Raw genomic sequence first — 20,182 nt, forward strand, 5'->3', positions numbered from 1 at the left:
TGAACAAAGACCGCTTGAAGAACACCCTGCACTTCAGGAAAGAGGTGACTCAGGAGGCACATGATGCAGGTCCACAAAATCACCGATGGGCAGAGGGGATGAGCAGGGACCAATTCTTCACTGTTGCTCCCAGTGTGAGAACTAAAGAACATCAAATGAAGCTGATAGGAACCAGATGCAAAGCAAAAAAGAAAAAAAAAGGGGGGGGGGAGGCTGTTCTTCACATAGCAGGAGCTGAGTCTGCAGAAGACCTTGTCCAGGACAGTGGTACACATTTAAGGGGTTGACACAGATTCACAAGGAGATTGGACAACATGCTTGACAGAGAGGTAAAGTGGAGGTTACTATTATATATAAACAACATGCCCAGGCCTGAGTTGAAGACAGCTGCAGGCTGAGAGCAGTGGGATCCATATCACACGTGCTTACCTGCGCTTACTCTTTCCCACACATCTACTTGTCAGCGGGGTTGAACAGACCCTTGGTCTGAATTACTATCAGAATTTTCATTTTCTTCTGTTCTTTGTCTTGTATTACAGTTTGTGTCAATCGAAAGCAAGAGAGACTGTAAACATCCAAACTTCCTACAAAGTCTGGCTCACGCAGTCAATGAACATGAATGGCTGACAGCAACAGGAGAATTTTCTCCCAGTTTAGCCACAGCTACTTTTTTCACTGCTAATTAACAATTAAGTCCTTAGACAGAATAAATCTTATTTTAAAAAAAATAGAACAAACAAACCAGCATCCCCCAAAACTTTTCTTATTGCAAAGTAGAACTAGAGAGAAGGATATCAAACGCAATGGTAGGTGGGTGTGTGTGTAAGGAACATTCCCAACCTGCAAAATTAAAATCTCAGAAGATGTTTGAGATACTGCAATGCTTTCCTGAGTGCTAATAAACTTTAAAGCAGACAGGGGAAGCAGGAGAGGGAGAAGAAGGCTACAGAAAACGTCACTCTGTCCCATTCAGTTGCCCAAACAGCAAAAATAATTGGATTCCTAAAACTATGAAATCTGAGTTTCATAAAGAACTCTCTGAAGAGCTCTGGAAAAATGATGGGCCCTCACGAGATTGCTAAGAACTTGCTGAATGTAGCTGCTGCAATCTTTATAATGGGCCTTGGCCAAAGATAAACATAAACAGAATTTTTTTTAATTTTGTAAAATTATTAGAGGTCATTCTGACAATATCTGAGAAAAAGATACTTCAGGATATATTTGGAATTAACACACGAACTAATCCTGTAAACTTTTACAATCCTATTAAAAAATGGGGGGTGGGAGTGTCACCTCCACAGTGAGATCACTGCTGTCAATCTGATATAGAGAAATATACTGTCTGGCCATCTGATGCATAATTAATGTGCTCTCTGAAGTCCTTCCTCCACAAAAATACACTCCCTTTCTAATGCTGTTTTTATATTCAGGTATACCTTTTCAAATGTTATTAACATTAATCATATATATATGATAACAATATATATTGGAGAGGACTAAAACATTCCATGCTTCAAGAGAAAATCAGCCATTTACTTTATACATATACCCTTTACATCAAACCTCTGGAAGAGAACAAGATACTTGTGAGTCCAGGAGCTATGTCAAAACCTGGATGGGAATCCAGGAGTGTTTCTGATACTCCATGTTAATATAAGACTGAGCATGCATTGGCTCCTGCCCAAAGAAAGCTTTGGACCCTTTGGAAATACCCTAATATTTAGTGAGTCTTGAATGGAGAAAAGTTAGCAGGAACAGTGTAATTTTTTAAACTGTTTCTGTGAGGTATCATGTTGCGTAGTCTGTTAGACAATATTACCTTGGTGCAGTATAAAAACTACTAGCATTTTTCTTTAGTTTTCCATGTATTACCATAGTCCTTACACATGAGGGAAAAAATAAAGGAAAACACATGCTTTTGGCTTGGTAATCAAATGCTTCAAGGAGCCAGAGGTACTCATCGATGACCCGACACTCTGAGAGGAGCAGCACCAGTTACAAAGAGGCGCCAGTAAGTGTGTAATAAACTGTATTAGTTACCACGTGTAGTAAGAGCAGCGGGTGGCGCGCACCGCATGGTCTCTAAGGGAGCCGCAGAGCGGGCGGCGCCGACCCGGCCCCCGCCCCCGCCGGAGCAGCCCCTGGGGCCGGGCCGGCCGGGCAGCGAGGCCGGGCCGGCCGGGCCGCTCCCAGCTCCGCAGCAGGGCTACGCGGGGACGCGGGTAGCAGGTAAAAGCACCCCGGGCCGCGGGGGGTGAGTTCCAGCCCTGCCCGGGCGAGCGGCACGGCCGGCGCTGAGCTGCGGAGCAGCGCCACCGCTTGCCCTAAGGGCCGGCGTGGTTTCGAAACCGGCTTCGAGAGGGTGGTCAGAAAAACAGGAGCAGCGCTCGGCTGTTTCTTTGGGGGTCGGTGCGATGGGCTCGGTTCAGCGCCAGCCTGTAGCGGGTGTGCGGCAGCCGCGCAGGTCCGGCGCGGTGGGTGGAGCCCAGGCTGGACGCTCCCGGCCCACAGCGAGGGAAGGCGAGCGTGGGGCGGCCGGAGGGGTTCGCCTCGCCCGGCCTCCACGGGTCACCCCCAGACACCGCCCCCGGGCCGGCACAGCCTCCTCCGACGACTTCTGCAGCGCACGCCTCTGTAGGGGTGTGTATGTACACAGGCACTCACACAGTGTTTGCCCCTCGCAGCCCATTTACCTCCGCACGGAGTGGCACATTTTCTACTGAAACAGCGAATTTCCGGGTACCCTTTCCTGATGTTTCTCGCATAAGCAAATTTGCCATTTGAGTTTACAGGCTGTGTCAGATTCTCAGGACAGGAGCTACGAAGTGCTTCTGGAGAATGGCAGGTAAGAACAAATACTAATAAAAATGCTATTCACTTCAGGCCTGGGCATGCTAGTATAGAACATATCTGTAAAGTATACATACTAAGGTTTTACTTTCTAAATGACTGAAATTACTTCAGTAAATTATGCCTTTGCAAACTCCAGTCCCCACTGTGTCTGAGTGCCCTCTGCTCCATTGATATGAAACTGGTCAACAGCTCACAGAATTTATCTTATCCTATCTGTGAGCGTGTATCATCTCCACCCACTGAACTGCTTGTTTGCTGAGAGCAAACAGAACAGCAGCATTAACTGGTCTTGATATTCCAGAATAAGTTATGGAGCAGAGATTTAAATAGTTTATACGCTTGATGACAAATTGTAATGGTCTTTTGGGAAAACTTGTTTCATGAATGCTATGCACACTAAAGAAATAATCACCCTTTATAATTTAGGTTAAAAAAATGAAGTATGGTTTCTTTAATTCTTCAGCCCTCATTCTGTTAATTATCTCTGATACCTTAAACTTACCTGTCACCCTGGTGGCGCTCTGGGCCCTATAGCTTCTGTGTCTCCTGGAGTAGCTGAACTCAGGAGATGCCTGAGTTTTTGTCTCGGCAGTCAGGAAGCAAGAGCTGCATGTTGTGCAGATCCAGTAATTTTCAATAATCTCTAGAAATTTCCTTCTCTGCAACATTTATGTATAAATAACTACTACTCCATGAAAGTATTTTGTCTTTCCTTGGTGTTCAGTGATGAATGATTTTCTAGAGAAATCTGGAAATTGAATGGCCTATGTACAGTAAAATTTTGAACAAGTAAACTCTGATACATGTTGTTACATCAGTTTAAGAAGCTTCACCCCTGTCGTGGTTGAGATGGACAAACAACATAGACCAAGTTCTTAAGTTCAAACAGCAGTCTTTTATTGCCACAAACACCTTTTTATATAGTCTTTACCAGCTCAAGTGTCTTTTTGCTATTAGTTACAAGTTGCAGTAGTAACATCTCACTGGCTAATTTTGCTTTCATCCATGTTACTCTTTTACTCCCTTCTCTCTCAGGGGTACACCTTAATATCTCTGGATACTCTTTTACTCCCACCTTTCTCACGGGTAGGCCTTAATATCTTCAAGGCTAATTTCTGTTCCCATGCCCTCCGTCAGGGAATGCACAGACCCACCGTAGTCCCCCACAGACTCCAACACATCCGTCTTGCTGCTCAACTTACCTTAAATCTGCTTTGCCAGCAGTTTGAGATACACTAGACAGCTCACTCTCACATCTAAGACAAAGTTATGTTGCTTTCTGTTGAAGTTGCTGTATTGATGCAGAAGTGGGACAGTGGCATCTTAAATATCTGATGTCATTGTGCAGCACTGAACTGCAAGATGGGGGTATCCCACGTTGCAGTAGGAAGATGCTCTGAGCTCTCAAGTTTGAGGGAACCTAAGCTGGCAGTGCTTTGATCCCAGCTTGCCCCTCATGCTTGTGCTGTTGCTTATCAGACCCAGCCTAGGGAGCTAAACCAGCCGATGACTTTTTTTTTTCTCTTGTTGGTTGAGGGTTTTTGGGGAGGAGTGGGATCAGATGAACACAAATGCTGACTCAAGAGATGGGACTGGCTTGTGCTGATGTAGGGCAGTGTGACCTGCTATGGAAACGCACGCACTGTCCACCAAGTTCCACCTGGGAAAGCCCAGTGTAGCACAAAATTGCTGAGCTGGGGGCATTTACTGATTAGTTCCTCAAGAGTCACTCATTGCTTCCAAGCAGGAGTCAAAGGCTGCCACTGCCATTCTGTTTTCACTAGTTTTGCGCTGCTTGAAAAACACACTACAGAAAAATGAAGGACCAGGCCCCAGCTCCACAAACTCTTTTGTATCTGCCTCCTATACTCAAAGGTATCTTCTGATTTTCTTTCTGCTCCCAGGGAAAAAGGTCTTGATAATCTATGCACACCAAGAGCCCAAGTCCTTGAATGGATCTTTGAAGAGCATTGCTGTGGAAGAATTGAGCAAGCAGGGCTGCAGTGTCACAGTGTCTGATTTGTATGCAATGCAGTTTGAGCCGAGAGCCACAAGAAATGATATTGTTGGTGAGACTAGCCAAAATACACTTTTTTCAACAATAATGATGATACAAACTTTCACCTTGTTTATCCTGCCGCACAAACAATCTAGAAGCATGCTGTTAAGTGTACTCCAAAAAACAGTTGATACTATTTTGTACAAATATCTCTCAACTAACAAACCAAACTTTTTATTTTCTGTTAGCATTAACTAAGACATTTCAGTGTAGGAACCCCAAAATTATCATCTTTATTCAAATAAATCTGATCACTAGAAATGGCCCTTCAATCAGAAAAAATGAAATATCTGTATGGTACAGAACTGTAAAACAGTGTTTTGCCCTTAGACTAAAGTGAATGAGGGAAAATATTATTTTTACAGTATTTGCAATCAACTGCAAAGATGTTCAAAGAGCCACCCTTTCTTACGAACATTACAAATACTTTCTGCGAGTTTGCTCCAGGCACTTAAGTGCTTGGGCTTTTGAGTTGTCTTGGCACCTCCCAACTTCCTTGGTAGTATATGATTACTAAAAATTACTAGATGATGCAGTTAAGGCTTGAGAAAACCAATGATGCTCTTGTTAGGCTTATGTGATATTTTTGCTATGCTCTTACTAGGATTTAGCCACAATATTTTTCCAGGTTGGGAAACAAAAAGCCATAACATAATCTGAGATAGCTGAAACTCCTTCTTTAAAACAAGAATCAAACAGAAATAACACAGGTCCAGTGCAAGCACTGGCAAAACCAAGAAGAATCCTATTAATGACCAGACATAAGCATTTCTAAAAGCCCACTCCTAAATATGGGCCTTGGCTCATAGTGGCATTACTGAGAGCAAAAAATGCGTTAAGATGTGTCCACAAGCATTCTCTGAAGTCATAGAATCATTTTAGTTGGAAAAGAACTTCAAGATAATAAAGTCCAACTGTTAATCTAGCACTGTCAAGTCCACCTCTAAACCATGTCCCTAAGAAACTCATCTACACATCTTTTGAACACCTCCAGGGATGGCCACTCTACCACTTCCCTGGGCAGCCTGTTCCAATGCCTGACAACCCTTTCCATCAATAAAATGTTCCTAATAACTTGAGGCCATTTCGTCTCATCCTGTACCTTGCCACTCAGGAGAAGAGACCAATACCCTCCATGCTACAACATCCTGTCAGGTAGTTGTAGACAGTGATCAGGTCTCCCCTCAGCCTCCTTTTCTCCAGGCTAAACAGCACCAGTTCCCTCAGCTGCTTCTCATCAGACTTGTGCTCCAGACCCCTCACCAGCCTCATCACCCTCCTCTGAACTCTCTCCAGCACCTCAATGTCTTTCTTGTTGTGAGGGGCCCAAAACTGAACTCAGGATTCAAGGTGGGGCCTCACCAGTGCCGAGTACAGTGGCACCATCACTTCTCTAGTCCTGCTGGCCACACTATTTCTGATACAAGCCAGGATGCTGTTGGCCTTTTTGGCCACCTGGGCACACTGCTGGCTCATATTCAGCCAGCTGTCAATCAACTCCCCCAGATCCTTTTCCCCCCAGGCAGCTTTCCAACCACTCTTCCCCAAGCCTGTAGCACTGCCTGGAGTTGTTGTGAGAAGTGCCTTCAGATACCATGCTGTGACTTGCTGGAGTTTAGTTCATGAGGCTACTGCCTATTTCTTCTGCTAGAGATTAATGATCGACTAGTTGAATCAGCAGAATGAATGTATATATCTTATTCGGACATACTTGAATGAGCTCACCCAACTGTAGTGGAGTCAGCAGAGCCAGCCCATACTGGTTCCCCAGTCCCTGCTGAGTTTCCCAGTTATGGAAGCTGAAAAGCAGCTACATAGTGCTTGTGACTGCGTGGTGGTTTCACTAATCTCTAATGCAGAGGCAGAGTAATTAGTAAAATTCTCTTAAATCATCCATCTGCATCACCAGAATCTAGAGCCAAGATTAGGTCCTCTTATTGCACTTCATATGTTGTTAAAGAAAGTCAAAAGTTTTAGTACTCTTAGACACTACATTCATCTCCAGTTTGAAACCAAATCACCATCAGCTGTGCTGATGCTGAGAAGCCACCAAAACAAAACAAAACAAAACAACAAAAAGAAATAAAAATACAAACAAACCAAAGTGAGAAAAAATGGAAAGCAGTAGCTCAATTTAAACTCAATTTAAAACTGTAGATTGCAACATGTATTTCATTATTGTTTGGCTACAATACCAGAAACAGGACAAGTAATGACTGTTCACTTCTACCCACAGGTTGCTTGCACAACTCAGAAGAGTTCAATTATGGTGTGGAGGCATGGGAAGCTTACAAGAGAGGAGGTTTGTCCAATGATCTGATTGAAGAGCAAAAGAAGGTGCAGGAAGCAGACTTACTGATTTTTCAGGTCATTATTTTAAATCATATTACAAGACTTCAGTTGTAATTTACAGGGTTGAACAAAAGAAAAGCAATAGTGAGATTATAGATTAGGAACATTGAATCTAGCCGAAGTAAAAAGAAAGAGTAGCTCTATCATCAACACAAAATGTCTGTATCCAGTGTAGCAATTTCAAGGTGTCAGGTTTTTCTGCTATGATGTGGACTTAAGAAAATATCAGATCATGCATGAGCATTATTCATGGTAGCCCAGTATGAATTTTTCACAAAAATAATGGCTCCAAACTGGACTTTTTGGGGAGTAGGAAGACATCTGAAATTAGAACCTTACAATACTTAAGTGAAATTCACAGCTGTGCTTCACTTTAAAGTTAATATTCAAAAGTAGTCTGATTGCATAGGTTTTGTGAAGACTGGTCTTCATGCTACCTGCACTCCAAAATGATTGCATTGAGCAACTCAGACCAGAAAGTATTGAATGCAAAATAATAGTATAATTCTTGATCTGAGAACCCTGCCGTGTTATCAGACAGCCCCATACTGTCCCTTTGTCTTGGAGATCATGCAAATCAAACACAGATCTACTCACAGAGATGCATGTAAGGGCTTAAGTAGGCCCCACCAAGTTATAAGTTTGGGATATGGTAAAAGACACCAGACTAACAGCTTTAGGAATAAACAATTCTCTAAGTAATGGTACAGTAATAAATACAGATCAGTAATATAGTTGTCCAGGTCATTACAACAGCAGATCCACTAATTCACCAGCACTGGGCCAAACTTAATATCTGGATGCACAAAGATGTACATGACCATGGATGTCAGACAGGCCAGCAGGACAAGGCTTAGTGTCTGGGTGAGCAGCTGTGACCAGGGAATCTGGGCTTCTCCAACCAGACTGTTCCTTATTGACAAATCACAAAAGCACTATGCGGACTTGCTGACTGGTGTCACACCCCATCTCCGCTCACCACTCTGCCAGATCTGTTCTTGGTGTCCTCGAGGCCCAGAAATACTGTGTAAGGCAATAAGAGCCCCACGTTTCTTTGTGTACCTGTTGTGCCTGTTGGCCTTAGGCATAGCCTATATTTATTCCACTGTCTGATTCTAGATGATATTTACAATATGACCATACCTCAATTAAGCATTTCACTGTAAGTCTTCATCATTTTACACTATTGCTTCTGAGATAAGTATAGTAAAACATCCCCTGAAGGAAGTGGTTGCTTTCTACTTTCTGTCTGCAGAATGCTATCAAGAGTTGAGTATGTTCTGGTGCAGGAAAGAAGGAAAAATCCTCTGAAAGGAACCATAAAGTAATTTAAAATTTACTAGACTAAACTCACCACTTTTAGAGCTGTTGTTGTTGCCCGGTTTCTATGTTGTTTCCACCTTGAATTAAGCCACACATAGATAAGCTTCTACAGAATTTCTTCTAATACTGCAATGTGCACAGAGGTTTAGGGATAGCAATGCATCCTGGAATAAGAGTCCATAAAGCATTCAGGGTAATGCAAATAAGACACAACAGGTAGGCTGTAGTCCCATGGATTAACAGGAGTATCTAGAAACACAGGGTCCTACTGCTAAAGAAGTTGTTTTCTTCTCGATTAAGTGATTCAGGGTCATCGTGTCAGCAGGGCGTGAAGGTAAGTTTTTCATAAGATCCTATGGCATTTGTCAGCAGGCTGTCAGATCAGAACTAATCACCAGATGTCAGTCCTGGTAAAAAGGCTCTCTCTGTGCATTTTGGTCAGATCATCCATTAGATCACATATGCCTTTTGCATTTCAGCAGTAGGAGACACAATTCTGTGGAGTCTTAATTTTGAATTAAATGACACCTTCTTGCTTCATCATATTCTAACTTTAATTTGTGTAAAAGCCCTTGCATTCACCATGGCATCAGTGTGCTACAGATGCTCAGGTATGTACCTGAGACAACCACAAACAGCACTTCAGTTATTTTTGCCAAGCATAGTTACTGCCTCTCCTGACAGAGAGCTGGAAGAAGGCCTGTACAAGATCTGAACAGATTAAGAGAACAGGATTTGGCCTGTAGGCCAGGCCTAAGGCTGGCCCAGACCCTCTATGCTAACAAGGTAATTTACTTTTTGCCTAGTTTCCCTTGTATTGGTTCAGCATGCCAGCAATCATGAAGGGCTGGATGGACAGAGTCTTGGTCCGAGGATTTGCTCACGAATTTCCAAACTGCTACGATTCCGGTTTGCTCAAGGTATGTTTTATTAAGATCAAGATGTGGGCAATGCTCTTGAGGATACTGGTTTTTCTTTTCTGTTATATTTGTTTAGAGCTTGCTTTTTATGCTCTCCTGAAGGAATGCTTTGGTAACAAGTTGAGTGACTTCCTGGTTTGTTAAAACTGTCTGAAAGGTGATACAATAAGGAGGATGCAGTGGTTCCTAAAGATTTAAGCAATCTCCTGGAGATTTTTAGTTGGCCTACAAAATAGGCTTTATAATTTGGTAGGTGTATCAGAGTACACTGGTCTGGCATACTGTTGCAAACAGTTTAAATTGATCCATTCTCTGAAACTAGTCTGTCATTCTTCCCACCCTGTAGGATTGCACGAATCTGTAATGAGTGGCATACTAGAACAGATGACAAGATTCCTGCCTTGGGATTAGATGTCAAAGGTTGGAATTAACCTACAGAACTTAATCAGAAACCCAAAATACACAGTGCATGGGCTTCTGTCCCACCTATCTCTTTTCAGCTTCTTCTTTTCTATAGCTTATACATTAGGCAAAATCAGTATCTCTAGATGGCAATTCGTATTTTTTTTAATTCTCCATGACACTGGGAATACCCATGGAGAATTTTGGTCCACTGTCTGACATATCTTATTTGGTAACAAATGCAGCATCCAGAAACACTTCAATGTTAGTTTTACATCTATGTTTGCTGCATATCAATCTCTGTAATTTCTGATCTTCTTAACAATTCCAAACATTTCAGTTTGTTTAAATTTTAGAAATGGCTGCCCTGCTGAAATGAACAGGATTAATCCCCAGTGATCATAGCTACATGCTGAGTGTGGGCTCAAGGCAGTTTGGATACTGCACCAAGTCATGCCAGAAAAAATGTTAATTCAATCATGGAAGCTAAAACCGAGAGGATAGATGCTGAGCACAAGCCTGTGGCTAATGCCATAGTTACAGAAGCAGATGTTCTGAACTGGGTTTTAAAGCACCTGAGGAATAATTTGTTCTCAGATTATTCTTTGGCAAGTGACAAGCAAGCCCAAGTTTGCAGTGGGATGGGTTTCATTCAATTGCTGCATTCAGGAAGAACAGGAATGAAGATATTCTCCATAACAGAGTGTTTTCCAGCCACAGTTTTCTAAACATTTCATGGGGGAGAACATGTCAGACATGTAATTCCTTTTCATTTTAACCTGTGTATGCCCAAAGCTCTGACACAGAGTGCACTGTCTAGTTGTACACCATCAATCTTTGCCTTAGAGCTGCCACTACGCATCAGGTCTGCGAAAGAGGAGGACACCACCTCCTCTATAAGCTTATACTGTCTAGGTTCCCCTGAATATCACTTGAACTATACAACCACTCTTCTTTAAACATGCCTAACTCTAGTGCTGCTTTCTTAATTCTAGAACAAATTAGCCGTGTTTTCTTTCACCACTGGAGGAAGCAAAGAGATGTATGCAAAAAGCGGTATCAGTGGTGATATTCGCTATCTCCTGTGGCCCATGCAGGTACAGTATATGTACATTTGTTTGCCTTGTATTATTCCCATTAACAGTTGTATTATTATTTATTTTATATGAAATATAATAAGCAAGTATCGTCAGTTCCAAACATCTGCAGGTTATAAATTTGGCCCTAAAGTTCTGAGACAACTTTAAAAGTCCACAGATTATTGGAGTTGTTTTGTGCCCCTTCCTCCAGATTGGAATCTGGAGAAAGGTTATACTGTCAGCCTTTTAAGTTTCTCTGGTGTTATAGGATTTCCTTTAGCCCTAGAACACAGGATTTCTTTTCCTCGCAGCTACCTTATTCATGTAGGATGCGGGACAGGAGGGGAGTCACACACTATCCTGGCATTAATGATCAGCATACGGAAGATAGCACATTTTTTCTTATTGCTACCCTTTTATCTGAAATACACAGAGGGAAAATGGCAAGTGGAGCTGATTTGAAAGGCACTAGCCTTCATTTGGAATCATTTGGCTAAACCAGAGGCAAAAGGTTAAAGAAATACTTCTAAGTAGATGAGAAATACACTGCAGTTCAGGGAGCAATCTGTGGAAATTCAAACAGTACAATGAACTTCAGGCTGTCACTGATCCTTGCAAATTTAATGGCATACAGCAGCTGAAGAGAACAGTTCTGTGGGTTTAATAGCACTTTAAAATAAATTCCAGAGAGCAGAATAAATGGAAGTTGACCTTATTTTTCGGTGTATTATATGTCAGTCTGCTTAATGCCTAGCCTTCAATACTGACTGGCAGGATAGGTAATGAACTCTTCCATTTCCATTCTCCTGATGAATGCACAGGTTTAGAAAACCTGCCTTATACTGGGTTAGAAAAACGGTTTCAGATTTGAACCTTCCGCATTCCTGAACCGAAAGTGCAAGACTACTTCCTGAAGCGTTTCTTTCTTTGCTTTGAGTCTAGCATGGAATCATGCACTTTTGTGGTGTCAAAGTCCTTGCCCCTCACATCTGCTTCGCCCCGGAGTATGCCTCTGAGGAGGAGAGGAAGGAGATGCTGATTGCCTGGGCTCAGCGTCTGAAGACTCTTTGGAATGAAGAACCCATAAACTGCTCTCCTGAGTGGTATTTCAAGTAATGTTCTGGTACAAAACTACAGAAAAAAATCTTTTTTTCCATTCTTTTTGTGCTTTATCTCAATATCTGAATGCTAATTCCTAACTGTAGCTATCTCAAGTACTACAGCTACCTGCTTAACTTGACAATATAGCATTTATCTTCATTGATTCCTGAGGGTTTCTCTTCAATGATAGATACAAAACTTTTTTTATTTCTAGGGAATATGCTGCCCATCCTCAACCTTGTAATGGCTAATCCTGTTCTTTTAAATGAGAGATCTACACATGTGCCTTTGCGCTATGAAGCCAGATTGTAAATAATGCAGAAGGATGTACAGTTGCACAGTGACTTACACAGCTGGAAAGCCTTATAGACAGCCTTAGGCTTTTCCATGTATTTACAAATATATTAAAGCTATGACAGATACCAGAAAAGCAGGAAAACAAATAAAAATATCCCATACCAGTATGTGCATGTATTGCCTTTCTATATAGAATGTAGCTCCCATTTGCAAAGTATGTAGTTTCCTAACATAGGAGTTCTCTATTTTTGTTACCCTAAGTACAGACAAAAAGGAGTCCTATCTGTTTCCTTTCCCTTCACTGCAGTCAATATTGCTTTTCAGGTCTGGAGGGCTGTGTGCATCTCTTCCAGCGTCAGTGTAGATGGGCTTCCTTAGAGATTTCCAGCACCAGCAGTCTGCAGTCAGTGCAGGAGCACTGTCTGTCTGCGAGCCAGGATCTAGTGGGATAAAATTACTGTCTGACTCTTAACATCCGTGATTTTTACCTTGAAGCTTAGTGCTTGTGAGCACTTAACCCTTTTTGTGCATATGGCAAAGGGTGGGTTTCTTGCTTGGCTACAGGATCTCTTGATTTGATCAACTAACCTAACAGCTGGCTTTGATATTAAAAGAACATGACCTGAATAAGAAGTGGTCTTCTGCGTCACCATCAAATGACACTTAGGCCTGTGCACACAGTCTATGCACCTGCTGTATGTTTCTTGTAGCAGCCTTGTCATGCCCCACCCTTATATTTCCTTAAGGGCTATTTGGATAATAAACATGCTGAGCTCAGATTCTGGTAGAGGGCAGGGTAGGATGATACACCAGACTGGGAACTGCTACTGCAGGGAAAGAGTCACATGTTCCTGTTGTCACCGTATGAGGTGAGAGGCCACCTGTAGGAGAGACAGACCCCTGGAAGCGGTGCTGCCCTAAGCTGTTGCAGATGTCTGCTTCAGAGTGTCTGAGTCAAAGTCTTTAGGTTACGCAAGCAAGAAATTTGCTTCGGCTCAGTCACTCTTGAATAGGAAAGAGAAAGTGAAAGGGAATAAAATGGAAAATGTTATACACGTAAGTTGTGGGGAAAGCAGATTCTTGCCTAAAAGACTTAACTTTAAGTTACCTGAAAGAAATTGAAGGACAAATGCAAATATTAAAATTGTATGGGAGAGGAATCATCCTTATGACCACAGTGTTCAGTTACCAGACTATTCAAGAAAGAAGGAAATTACAGATATGAAAGCAGAAGTTGGAACTGTCAAACCAAATGTTAATGTATTGGATCAACTACAGAGATTAGTGGGTTTAACTGTTGAAGAATCTCAGACTGACCTGTATGATGAAGATACACTTTTCAACACTATTTGGCAGACATGTACCAGTTCCCACATACACAGTAGCACTAAGTGTGTGTATTAAACTGGATATTTGTAATGTAAGTATATAAGAGTGGCTGTATTAGGTCAGAACAAGGATCCTTTAACCCCAGTTTCTTTCTCCACAGTGGCTATAGACCAGGAAGAGCAAGCACTTCCGCTGAATACTGTCATGGGCTCCAACTATATTTAGCTTGGGAAATTTCCTGAGCTATATATGTTTTCTCTGTATTTACCAAGCCAGATGGATCTCTGCTCTGAATTTTGTTCAGTCTTCTCTTGAATTCATGCCAACTTGAAGCAGACAATATTTGTTGGCAAAGTTCAGCAGGTCAGCTTTTTCCTTGCATGAAGCATTGGAGTAGGGAGGGATCCCAGGGAAGGTGAAGCACCTGGCTCCCAGTAGCTTCATTTTATTCCTCCCAGCAGCTTCATTTTATTCCTCCCAGTCAACAGTAAATGATCAGTTCCATCTTTTCTTTTACAGAGTACTTAGAGTTTTGTAGATGTGCATCACTTCCTCCCTAAATAATCTCCTGCCCAGGCCATGGAGTCCTGCCCTCCTCAGTTGTTCTTCCAAGAGAAGGCACTGACCATTGGTCACCCTTGTTGCTCTTCGCTGAACTCCTCCAATCTCACTATCCTGTTATTGAGGAGAGCAGAAGTACACACAGAGTCAATTCCATGGTTCTTGGATTCATATGACTTTCTCTGCACCTTTCCTTAGAATCTCTGACATACAATTTGCTTTAGGTACTGTTTTCATCTGTTGTAACCCTAAATCTTGGCCATCAGTGGTAACAGTTAGCTCAGGGGCCATTATTTCACATATCAATTTAGGGTAATTATTTTCTTTGTGTGCACCCTTTTACATAACTTGAATTTCACTTTCCATTTCACTCAACAATTTTTCTAGAACGCTTCACAATCTGCTTTGTCCCCCCTCTTCTGAGTAATCTGTATTGTCAGCAAACTTTCTCAACCTCATTGCTCGTATGCTTTTCCAGATCATTTTCAGCAGCTCAAATCCCTGCACTCATAACCTCCCTCTGTTCTGAGAGCTGACCATTTACTGTTGCCCTCTGTCTTCTCTTTTAAACACATCTCCATGACATGACCTTCTTTCTTATCCCCATCTGCCTAGTTTTCCTAAAAAAGATAGAAAACTTCATCAAAAGCCTCTTGGAAATGCAAGTAGACTCTATCAGATCACCACTCTCCACGTTTTAACTCCTCCTAAAGAAATTTATTCAGGAATATCATTCCAAATTGAAAGCCACCGTACAAGGGGGTATAAGATGCAAGGGGAAACTAAGAACCACTATTCAACTGTAACTTTCCACAGTCAGTCTCAGTCCCCATCTGTGTAGTCTGTTCTCATACTGAAATTGTTCCATGTGCCTCATAATCCTTGTCACTTTATTTAGGGTCTAGCTCTTCTGCTTGTGTTCAGAGAAGAGGCAATCAGGGCTGTGAGCTGTATCTTAGCTGTGGACACAACAGATTAAAAATCTGCTAAAGGGCACTGCTCTTGCAATGCTTTGGAAGCCAGTCAACTGTGCGGGGACAGTGGGTGCTGAGCTGAGAGTTAATGTCCTTGTCCTGAGATGCTTTCAGTGCCTGCTGCACAGCACACGGTGCCGGGGTGCGTGTGTGTTGTGGCACGTGCCTTTCAGAAACTCAAGGGAGAATTTTACCAAGCAGAAAAGCAATAGAGAGTGGTCTGTGGTTAATAAGAGAAAGGAAGTGGCAGTGTTAGTTTCACAGTAGCACTGGAAATGTTACAGCCATTTTGATCTGAAGAATGATTGCCCTGCTAAATCACATGATGCCAAAGCCAATGCAATCTGTCAAAACAGCATTGACTTCACCAGAATATAGCTAAGATTGGGCAAGTAACTTGTACTTGCATTTTAGGTTGGGGAGAAGTATATAAGGACAACAAGCTTTCCTCTTTCGCTTAGTCTGGGGGTTTGTTGCTGGTGGTCCTCATCCTCCCAACGTATTTTCAGGCAACACTCTGTTCTTTTTCTCTGATAATTGGTTCCAAAAATCATAACTGAGTTTCTTTCATTTCATATTCTGAAATGGCAAGTGCAATTTGCTTGCAACTTCAGAAAAACACATGGAAACAAATATGTTATCAATATGTTATCCATAAGCCTCATAGCCTAGAGAAACCAAGACTGATTTCTTGCAGTAAGGTGCTTTTTATCCAAGTTTTCAAAAAAAATTAACATTTAAAGGCAGGTGTAGATATTTCTTTCGTTTAATATTTGATTCACAGAACAATGTCATGGAGGCTAGCTGCCTGCTTGCAGAGGAATATACTTTGCAGTACACAAGTTATCAAAAGGTTGTGCTGAAGAGACGAACAGCCAATAATAAATACCATGCATAATTCATGTACAACTTTTTTTTTTTTTTTTTTAAGAAAAGTCTTACCATGTTAGAAGATACTCTAAAGGCACGCAAAAAACTTAAGCTTAGGGAGCTCTCAATTTTTAGTGCTGGGTAATTGTATCATCATTCTAAGGGGTTTAAAATACTTAATGTATCCATAAGAAAACCGAGCTCCAAGATCCACAATGTTTCCTTTCAAATTAAGTAAGTCACTATAAAAAGTAATCAGGAGAGCTACTCCAGCCTTAGTTCCAAAACTCAAGTAAAATTTATAAAAGAATCTTTGACTACAAACGTTGGGGGAAGAAGAGAGCTTAGTCCAGAGCAACAGCCTCGGATTTCAGCAGCCTCGTTTTAGATCCTCTAGCGTAGTGGCAGTAGTTGATCATTACACAAGCAAGTCATGGAAATGTCTATTCCTGCAATAGCTTTGTTGCTTCTGTCATACTCTGATGGTGTTCATATATTTACAGGAACATTCTCCACAAAACAACATACAAAGCAAACACCTAATGAAGAATTTGTGTCACAGTGCTTGGCGCAGACTGATGTACAAAAAAAAAAAAAAAAATCATATATATATAAATATATATAAATACTGGTAAGGTTCTTATTCCTTTGAATATTAAACTTTAGTGAAGTAATGTTTCATGACCAGTTATTTCCAACCATCCTAAGGTATTTTTAAGCTGCTCCAGATTCAGCAGTATTGGTTTAATGCAGCTTAAACATGCAGGAATCCTGATGTCTTTGGAAAACTCAGTAAGGAGACAGTAGACCAGTTTCTTCCCTAGGATTGTGTAGCCAAAATACACCATAGCTGCTTCGGAATTACAAAGTGCCCTTGATGAAATGAGAAAGCATTTTGTTAACATCTGACAAGGAGAATAAACCAAGGCCTAACCAGCTTGTCCAAGCAACAGGTTGCCACAGAGAACTGCCAACGCCTACAAATACTAGGAAGCCAAGAGGGTGGTCAAACACTGGAACAGGCTTCCTAATGAGGTGGTCAATGCCCCAAGCCTGTCAGTGTTTAAAAGGCATTTGGACAATGCCCTTAACAACATGCTTTAACTTGGTCAGCCCTGAAATGGTCAGGGAGTTGGGTCTAGATGATCCTTGTAGGTCCCTTCCACCTGAAATAGTCCTGTCTATTCTATGTACTCCAGTGACATGTGCAAAGGTGGTGTGTTTACTGGAACTTAACATGAAGCCAAGGGGAAATGAGTGGGATCAATCAGACCAGATAATACTTTAGATTAAAAGGTAGATTACAGAAAGACTATCGACAAATATCTCCTTCAAGTTTTGCTCACTGACGATCCCGCTCCCCAGAGGTCCGGGGAGGCTGCTGAAGCCAGAATTAACATTTCAGCATTGACTCATCTCCAGAGCTGGGAACTGCCTGTGTGAGGAAACACTCATCCCTGCTGCTCCCAGCAGAGTCTTTAGCCAAGGATGGCCACAGCCACAGCACCGTTAAGCTCAGGTCACTACAGAGCGCGTAATTCTTGTGAGACATGGAGAGGAAAAAGCCTCTAAAGAGACACTGAGCAGCTAACTGCAAGTAGAAAGAAAGGAGCAGAAAAATTTAAACTTCTGTAGGCAAAGCGTAGTACAACACAGCCTTCAAATTAAGACAAGGAAAATATCCCTGTGCAAAGTCACTTTCCCGTTACAGCACAAGCTTATTGTGATTTGATTTTAGGATTAATGAGATAGGTAACTGTGCCAGATAGCCATGGTCTAGCACTGTGCAGTTTTGACAGTTTTTATTTAGCAGCCCCCTGCGATTTTTCCAGTGGTGCAATGAAACCTGCAAATTTCACATACAGAAATTTTCACCCTGCTGACAATAAAAACAGCTACATATTTTTTAAAAAGGGGGATGGGGGCACTTAGAATTCTGTGTATTTACATTTTTTTTCCTGTCAGTTTTAATAAGAGGGCTGAGATTTTTTGGAAAAAATGAAAGTTCAGTCAAGATTAGTGAAAGTTTCACTTAGAGTAAAAAGAGAACGAATGGGCTTACTTTATTTTCATTAATACTAAAATTAAAAACTTCTGATCACATGAATGCATTGTCGTGAAAAGCACTAAAACTGTAGTGGCCTTGTCATCCACTTCCTTTCTTATCAATCAGAATGGATTTCTCTGTAAATTCAGATTGCATTTTTAGATCAATTTATTTTCCCTATTCATTTTAAGAAGGAATGTCATAACTGACAACACTGACTTCTAGAGACCAACAAATAAATGCTAATCTATCTTTTTTTGCCTAGTGCTTGTTGGCAAATTGTCACTGAATCACCACACAGTTCTTATAAATTTAGCCATCTTACTTTGTGCCTTCAGCCACATACACAAAGCAAAACTCAAAAGCAGAAAACAAACACCTCAAAAATAAAATGTTATCAAAAGATTTCTGTAATGTTTGGGTTTGCAACAGAACACCAAAACTGCATGATTGGCCTAGCAGAGACAGCACGTCTGGATTTGGTTTTGCTTTATTTAGTTGACAAACATCCCAGATTCTTTGGACCATGGGTTTAATAACACCCTCCTTATGATACCTCACAATGTGGACGGACTTGAAATGTCTGTACTCAGCCTACGATGAGCTTAGCTTGGCAATTCAGCTAGCCATCCTGAGTCTTCTCATTATGGTAGGTGTGATCAGCCCCTGCATCTGAAACTGTCAGAGCATTAAACTCTCTGGCTCAATACAGGAATTCCCAGGGCACATGCCAGTTCCGTTTTCAAGATTTTCTTATAGAGTGGAAACAATTGCATTCAGGATTTTTTTTGAGAGTTCCTGGAAATAAGCTGTTTGTTCAGTTTGTCCAAGAAGGTGCAGAAAACCATCTCAAGACTCAGAGAGAAAACTTCAGCTTGGAAGTGATCACCAAGGCTGTTCTACCTCTCCAAAACTGCAGTTGCCTGCATATTACTGTTTCCCATCTATCCTTGCAAAGAGGCACCTTTCGGAAAGCTGGAAGGCAGGAGCCACCTGCCCCTTGCAGATGAACATGCTGGCCAGCAAAAGGCACAAATCAGACTGTGTCTTCCCCTAGAAGAGCAGATATGGTACATGGATGGTTTAAGAATTCAGATACTGCACTGCTGACCATCTCAGTGTGAAATAAAGGACAGAGGGCCAGAATATGCCAGCATTACACACCAGTGCACCCATGTAAATCTCAAAGGCCTCACAACACTGAATGGGGTTCTATTGTTTGTTAATGTTTTGTTTGTATGTGGCAGGAATAGGACAGGTAAAAATATAGCCTTAGAAGTCCTCCACAGCTGTGGAACCCAATCCATTAAATCCACCATGGGGCCTAGCACAGAATTAAATCAAACCTTCTGTAGCCATTGTTTCTTCCAGATCTATGACAGTCTGGGGCCTCAGTTTCCAGCAGCAAATGGGACCAGGCACCTGGACCATTTTCATTCTCTCATCACTGTCAAGCTTGCCCTCCGGTTTTAGAAAGGCTCCCTCAAGCAGAAGTTGTGGGCTGCTGTTGCCCTCCCATGTGGATCTGCTGCTGCTGTTCTTGTAGTGCCTGATAGTACTGAGCCATGAACTCCACAGCATCCATGGAGCACCATGGAGAATGCAGCTGTTCTCTAGAAAGGGAAAGGTCGTGGCAAAGAGGGGAGTCATTTGTCATGGCCATCATTTCACTGGAGGAAAGGCAAATGGATCAGTCCTATCTGAAGAAGATGTATTAACCATTATTTCTATAGCAGAACAGTTTTCCTAATGACAACAATAGAATATATTATATATTCTTTGTTGTTAGAATAACAAACTAGATAAAATCTGTAAGAGATGCCCTGGACACAACTAACCTCTGTAGAGCAGGAAGATCTACTGAAGGGTTTATGGCTGTCCTTTTAGGCTATGTATTTCTGTAGCTGTTGGTAGGACTGTTATCTGTTACAGTTTTTCTGTTGACAAACAGAAATTCCTTCCTGCTCCACCCTTCCTGAACAAAAACCTGCCCCTTTGGCACCAAAACCGCAACG

At 41.8% G+C, this 20,182-nt stretch overlaps 1 protein-coding gene across 6 annotated transcripts; it reads left to right on the plus strand.

Annotated features, from left to right (window-relative positions):
• Positions 1–1,973: 1,973 nt before the first annotated feature.
• On the plus strand, positions 1,974–16,794 carry NQO2 (N-ribosyldihydronicotinamide:quinone dehydrogenase 2). 6 transcript variants are annotated; one of them, XM_071804540.1, is made up of 8 exons: positions 1,974–2,011; positions 2,793–2,845; positions 4,758–4,922; positions 7,149–7,279; positions 9,394–9,507; positions 10,905–11,006; positions 11,931–12,100; positions 12,711–16,794. In XM_071804540.1, exons 2-8 carry the CDS (start codon positions 2,839–2,841, stop codon positions 12,748–12,750), a joined length of 729 nt encoding a protein of 242 aa, XP_071660641.1. In that variant the 5' UTR covers positions 1,974–2,011; positions 2,793–2,838; the 3' UTR covers positions 12,751–16,794. The 6 variants fall into 6 exon arrangements, with proteins under 6 accessions (XP_071660641.1, XP_071660637.1, XP_071660639.1 ...); XM_071804536.1 differs by lacking the exon at positions 1,974–2,011 and adding an exon at positions 2,098–2,229 and having other exon boundaries at positions 2,685–2,845; XM_071804538.1 differs by lacking the exon at positions 1,974–2,011 and adding an exon at positions 2,140–2,229.
• Positions 16,795–20,182: the final 3,388 nt, after the last annotated feature.

The sequence above is a fragment of the Patagioenas fasciata genome, chromosome 2, assembly GCF_037038585.1.
Source record: "Patagioenas fasciata isolate bPatFas1 chromosome 2, bPatFas1.hap1, whole genome shotgun sequence".
In the NCBI taxonomy this organism is placed as follows: Eukaryota; Metazoa; Chordata; class Aves; order Columbiformes; family Columbidae; genus Patagioenas; species Patagioenas fasciata.

Coding starts and splice junctions, on each gene's coding strand:
- NQO2 (XM_071804540.1), top strand. Junction 7,280..9,393: donor CAGACTTACTGATTTTTCAG/GTCATTATTTTA, acceptor CTTTTTGCCTAG/TTTCCCTTGTATTGGTTCAG. Junction 9,508..10,904: donor ACGATTCCGGTTTGCTCAAG/GTATGTTTTATT, acceptor TCTTAATTCTAG/AACAAATTAGCCGTGTTTTC.